This window comes from Penaeus japonicus, unplaced genomic scaffold, assembly GCF_977035675.1.
Source record: "Penaeus japonicus unplaced genomic scaffold, GWHDUDI00000001_assembly GWHDUDI00000012, whole genome shotgun sequence".
NCBI lineage: Eukaryota > Metazoa > Arthropoda > Malacostraca > Decapoda > Penaeidae > Penaeus > Penaeus japonicus.
In genome coordinates, this window is record NW_028234414.1 from 6,609,570 (window position 1) to 6,616,178 (window position 6,609).

Below are 6,609 nucleotides of genomic sequence, written 5' to 3' on the forward strand. Positions count from 1 at the left end.
ATGCGATATTACAGCCCAGCCCATGAAAAACATTGACTATATGTAAGCAATGAGCTGATGCATATTTTGTTGCTGAGACTATATATATAAACTCCAGCTTAATGTAATTCATATAAACAAATACTTACATGTCTACAAGCATTACCACAGCAAGAGCCCCTTAAGAAATGGCGTAATCTTGTCATGACTCGATATCCAGAGAGAGGATCATCGTATGTAAAATGGCCTCGAGCAACTGCAGCTTTATGTTCCTCATAAATCTTTACATCCTCTGCTGACAATAGGTTTCTGTCCACTAAGCTTTCCCAGTGTTCTTCCTTTGCCTGAAATTCTTCTCTCATCTTTTTTCTTTCTTCCAAGACTTTTCTCTTTTTCTCTTCACTTATTGATCTTTTGGGAAGGTAATAAGGAATCAAAAATTGTCTCTGACTGACTATCAAACATCTTCGAGTAAGCATGTCTGTGCACATAACTGCAGTCCTCATTTGTATCCCACATTTCAAGCAGTGTGTCATTTCCAGCAACCCATTGAATTACCACAAAAAATCAAGATCAGTTACTGTGAATTTGTCTGCTTTGGGAACAATCTACTGACTTCCTCCCTGAAAAGAAAATGAGTAAGATTAAAATCTGTTTCAAGATAATCAAATATCACTGACTACGATTTTTTTCTGTAAATATATCACCACAACTCTAAAGAATGTTGAGATTCTAAGTGGCAGAAACAATGCAAAGATCATCTTTAATCACATTATGATCTGTTTTTACTAATGCAGGTTTCATATTACATTTGCCATTTCATTACAATAATGACTACTATTCTGTTTTGGTGACAGCTTTCTTAAATTCAGAGCAACTATGAATTACATAGGCAGTAAGATTTGCTTAGACATGTGTGAAACTGCATGACATATCTATTTAACAAAATTAACAATATATTTTACTGACTATAATATCTATTTAACACAAGAAAATATTAATTGTTACTAATAAGTTTATATGTACAATGTGCCTCCAAATTCTGTAACAAACAGATATTATTACATTAATTTTATTGTGATTAAGCTATGCAAATTTTGATAGAGGCTAAACTCATACAGAACAGAATTTTTTTCTAGAGGCCAGCATAAGCTATTCAAATAGCATTAACATTAACACAATTATAAATATGAACAAGCAGAAATATGTTATGAGAAAGAATTGCTCTCTTCTCATTATCTGACAGGCATACATGGTTCAAGTATAATTTAAATATATTCATAAAACAATATGTTGAAATCCAGGTACTGCAAAACCACAAGTAAAATGCCCACAACAATGACTTGATTTCCAAAGAAATTAAGACCATATAGCAAACCTGGTTATCAGCATACCTACACATTCTTCTGAACCACATCAATGTGTTTTTCCCTTTTTGTAACTGCTAACTGTAGCATACAGTCTGATGTTTTATATTTAATCAACTTTCATTTACCTCCAAAAGAGTTTGCCTAATTGTTTTACATTCTGTCATCATTTTAACCTGGTGGCAGGCTAAATAATAAATCTCTATATTAAGCCAAAAATTAATTCATATTTCCATGCCCTTCCTTATGGAAAGTATGGCAACTGCCCATCCAATTTCTTTTCAGATGCTCATTGCATCTGGATGAATCATATATAACCATTAGTTAGTTTGTGTCTGGTAGATAAGAGTATGTCATTTTGTGTAAACAGAAATAAATCACAGTAATTGCATAAAGTATTGTTCCTGACATCAGCAATTCTTGTTGGAGGACTCACAAAGTAAATCTTGGTGAACAGTTCTAATTAATTCAAGGATTTTGGAATAAGTAAACACATCACTTGTTTTCATGAAATCTCAGAAAATAAAATGTTTATAGTAAATGGTCAACAAAACAGAGAGACAAACTCTCTTACCTTTAGCAGCATAGAGTTATTTTAATGCTTTTACGTAAGTTCAAATAAAGGCAATGATTTAATACATTGGACCTTAATCTATTTAGCTAGAGTTCTTTTGAAACTCCTATCACTAATTTGCTCCATCATATCTTCCTTTTCTAAATATCGGTCGTTGTATAAGACAAACTCTCTTACCTTTAGCAGCATAGAGTTATGTTAATGCTTTTACGTAAGTTCAAATAAAGGCAATCATTTAATACATTGGACCTTAATCTATTTAGCTAGAGTTCTTTTGAAACTCCTTTCACTAATTTGCTCCATCATATCTTCCTTTTCTAATTATCGGTCGTTGTATAAGTTATGAGTGAGCGGCTTATGTAGTCCCGATTGCATAATGTTTGTTTACAAACACTCATTACAGGGACCGTTAATATAAAAGGATCGCATATTTACAACATAACAAAAGAGTCATTGAGAGCATTTTATTATCCATCATAGATGTGATGATAATTTTTAAAAGTATGATGTTGATAATATCTCAATCATCATTTTGTTATAGGGGACATCTCATTTTCCCAAAGGTATTGATATTATCATTATCACTACTATTACTATTATCATCCTTGATATTATTCTCATCATCATTATTGTTTTGATCATCATTATTATCATGACCATCAAAATTGCAATCAGTATCATCATCATGACCATTATCATCACTTTTATTTTTATCATCACTATCAATTATTATCATCAGCAGTAGTCTTAGTATTTTTTATATAATTATTACCATCATTACCGTTTGTCATTACAGGTATCATCATTATCATTATTACTATTGATATTATTAGTGTTTTCATTATTGTGATTTTCATTACCATCAATATTATTATCATTATACTTATTATCATTGTAATCATTATCAGTATTATTTGTTTCGTTATTGTTATTAGTATTAGTATCAGTATCGTTATTATCATTATCATCGTATCATCATTATCAACATTATTATTATCATCATTATTATTTTTTCATTATTGTTATTAGTATTATCATCAGTATCATTGTTATTGTTATTATCATCAGCATCGTTGTTATTATTAGCATCATTATTATCATTATCCTTCGCCGTTAGGAAAAGGGGAAGGAGAAAGGAAGAAGTATAGAGTGAAGAATCGGAACTTTGAATGTGACGCTATGACTGGCAAAGGGAGGGAATGGCTGTTACGAGACTGGGGAGAAATGTAGAGCAATGACAGTGAATTTGAACTGTTCTAACATGGCGTAGAGGAAAGGGAAAATGGTGTAAGTGTAATCCTGAAAGAGGAGTGTATTAATTCTGGCCATCCCATCGGGAACCTTCGTAGGGCGCCGAATCCCTTCTCAGGTATTGTTTTCAACATCAGATAGTCCCGCACACTCTTTTTACATTTTATGTTTTCTTAATTTGTGGTGACCCTTTTGTGTATTGCATGATTTTTCTGTTTTACCATATTGTGAGGTCTACTTCTTGCTGTGTGACAGACTATGAAACGGAGGAAATAGTCTGATATTTGTCGTATAGACCATATTATCTCGTTATGTGGATTACACTCTGTGTAGATGAAGCAAGCTGGTTCAATGTGATGGCGAATTAAACATTTGTAGAAGTTTCGTAATTCTTATTTTTATGAAATACTGTTTTTATACTGAGTATAAGATAGGAAGATGACCCCGCATTGCTTGAAACTATGGTAGTGCCCCCCCCCAAAAAAATATACTGACATCATCGTCCTATGGTCGCAGAAAACTTTGCATCGCCTATAACGTTCTCTTTCTGTTCTTTTCTGCTGGTGCAATGAGCTGCCCTGGAGACGGTGCTCTTGAGTCATCCTGTGGGAATGGGCCTGTTCCCAGTACTGACTTCCTCCAGTGCGGGTTTACAGGCCGGGGAACCCAAAGCACCTTGGTATATTTATAATCAAAATTATCGTAGTCATTATCTGCTAATGATACATATATACACTTCGACCACTGAAAGTAATATAGGCTCGCCGCTCTTCGCATGGTATTATGCGTCTTTCCATCCGTTGCCGTTTACATCATGGCATGCCATACATGCCACCCGGAGGAATGGCCATATACATCTTGCTATCCAGAGTATCTTGGGCGTGAAGAGAATAAAGAGTGATGGGTTTCACTCTTGGAAAGAGAATATAGGTGCGTTGTTTGCTCTGAGGATGTTGGTGGCGGGAAAAAAATCAGATTGGCAAAAGGAGTTACATTGTGTTTGTGGATTTAGAGAAAGCTGATGATAGGGTGCCAAGGAAGGAGTTGTGTTACTATATGTGTGTGTGGGTGTGGTTCAGGATATATAAGGATAGTATGTGTAGAGGGGATGACGGACGGTTTCTAAGTGGAGATAGGATTACATCGAGGATCGGCTTTGAACACTCTTATTTGCATTGGTGATGGATAGGCTGACAGACGAGGTCAGACAGGAGTTTCCAAGGACCATAATCTTTAAAGATGATATTGTGATCTGTAGTGAAAGCAAAGAGCAGGTTGTGGAGAGCCTGGAGAGATAGAGGTCTGCATTGGAGGAAAAGAGAATGAAAATAAGAGCAAGGCAAAGTAGGTATGAATGAGAGGGGGGCGGCGAAACGGTGCTGTTGCAAGAAGCAGAGGTGGGGAAGATTCTAAGTACTTGGGGTCCACTCTTCTAAGAAATGGAGATTGTGATAGAGAGGTGAAGAAAGGATTCCTGGCAGGGTGGAATAGGTGGAGAAGAGCGGCAGGGGAATAATAAAAGGCAAATCATACAAAGTGGTAGTGAGACCAGCGATGCTACATAATTTAAAAGCATTGGCGCTCACAAAAAAAAAAAAAAAAAAAAAAAAAAAAAAACAGGACGAAAAGCTGGAGGGGGCAGAGTTGGTGATGCTCCGACTTTCGTGGGAGTGTCAAGGTTAGACAGGAAAATAAGAAGGCTAAAGGGGAGGTTTATAGATGTGGTGAGGGAAGACATGCTGGCGAGGTGAAGAGAATGATCCGTTGTAGAGACGCCTGACGGGAACAGCTGAAATTAAAAAGATTATATTTGTATGTTATTATTGTTATTATTATCCCTAATATTATTATAATTATTCTCACCATTATTATCAATAGTAATATTATTATAATTATTCTCACCATTATTACTATTGCTTCTGTTATTGTTATCATTATCATTGTTTCTATCCTTATTAATATTATCATCAATACTATTGTTATTGTCGTTATCATGATTATCATCCATGTTACTACTAATATTATCATCCATGTTATTATTATTATAATCATTTAAATTATTATTATAATAATTTAATTTTCCTAGGAAGGATGTCATATCCTGCTGTCATCTTGTCAAGAAAGCGGATACAACCAGTAGCCAATTCTTTTCTCTCTTGTTTATATCCAAAACTTTCCGTATTAACCTGCCTGTTCCAAGTAGACAAGGTTTTTGCTACATCTCTACCGCAAGCTCCAATTCTGATTTTCCGATCTACTTGTCAAATCCTTTTGTGATATAACTACTGATATAACATTTACCTTGTTTATTTTTCACATATTTGCAATTTCATATTTCAGATCGATAAGATTTGTACATGTTCCTCCTTTCTTCTTTTCTTTACGGCTGTCAAATAGACATGCATGGTCCATCAACCGACACCTTTTACTTCTATTGTGTTTTAATTCTTTATCTGTCTGTATGAGGAAATTACATATCTTGCACTCCTCTGACTCAAGTGCTCTCTCTAAATCCCCCTTTTCACACAACTTCCAAGGACTTTGTCCACATTATCGAGTCTTATCTTCTTATAATCCTTTTTTGCTGGCTTAGTGCACTCCGAGACAAGGGCGCCACCGTTTCAACTGCACTACCACATAATAAACACAATGAAGACATATCTTAGCCATATACTACTTCCCTGATGTTTGTGCACAATACTCAACCTTGTGCTGCAATAACTGTATTTTATGTCTCGTTTTTCAGGCTTTCTTTGTCTAGTCCCATGATTTACTATTTCTTATTTTATCTGTTGATTTTCTGAACTGCCCGGGCAGTACCCTGAAGCCCCGTCCACACCAGGATACTTTGTTTGGAAATATTGTTTCCAAACTGTATGCAAACTGTTTCCGAAAACTTGTTTCCAAACAATGTTTCCTGTCCACACCTCATTGTCGTCATGCCTGTGATGAGTGTAGAAGTTGCTGCAGCAGCCTCTGTATTTTACTTGGCACTATTGTTAAAGTCAAGGAAGGGCAAGGAAAAGAGAAAGACATGGGTGAGAAAGTTTTTAGAAAAAGGGTCCGTTCACGGTAACTTGCTTCTGGAGGAATTGAGACTAGATGGAGCTTGTTTCATCAATTTTCTTCGGATGTCCACGAGTGACTTTGAAATACTTTTACGGATGGTGGCTCCGAAAATATCTCGAAAGAATACAAAATACAGAAAAGCTACTACACCCGACATCGGATTGGCTATTACACTGAGATATCTTGCAAGTGGAGATTCCTTTACTAGCCTCGTGTACACCTTCAGGATATTGAAGCAGACCATCTAAACTATGGTTCCAGAGGTCTGTGAAGCTCTGATCTCAGCACTGAAAGGTTATATTAAGGTTAGTAAACAAAAAGTTTGCATTGTGAAGTTTTATTTCTGTTTTTGTCTCTCTCTCCTTACAT

General features: G+C 35.5%; 1 protein-coding gene across 1 annotated transcript in view; it reads right to left on the reverse strand.

The window, feature by feature from the left end:
- The window catches only part of LOC122259424 (uncharacterized), a 3,382-nt gene extending 753 nt beyond the window's left edge, over window positions 1-2,629 (reverse strand). Inside the window, exons 1-2 of the mRNA XM_086542314.1 lie at window positions 1,921-2,629; window positions 129-602 (exon numbers count right to left, since the gene is read on the reverse strand). Coding sequence (XP_086398440.1) covers window positions 129-515 — 387 coding nt within the window. The 5' untranslated portion in view covers window positions 516-602; window positions 1,921-2,629. The remainder of the gene's footprint in view (window positions 1-128; window positions 603-1,920) is intronic.
- Between the last annotated feature and the right edge of the window lie 3,980 nt (window positions 2,630-6,609).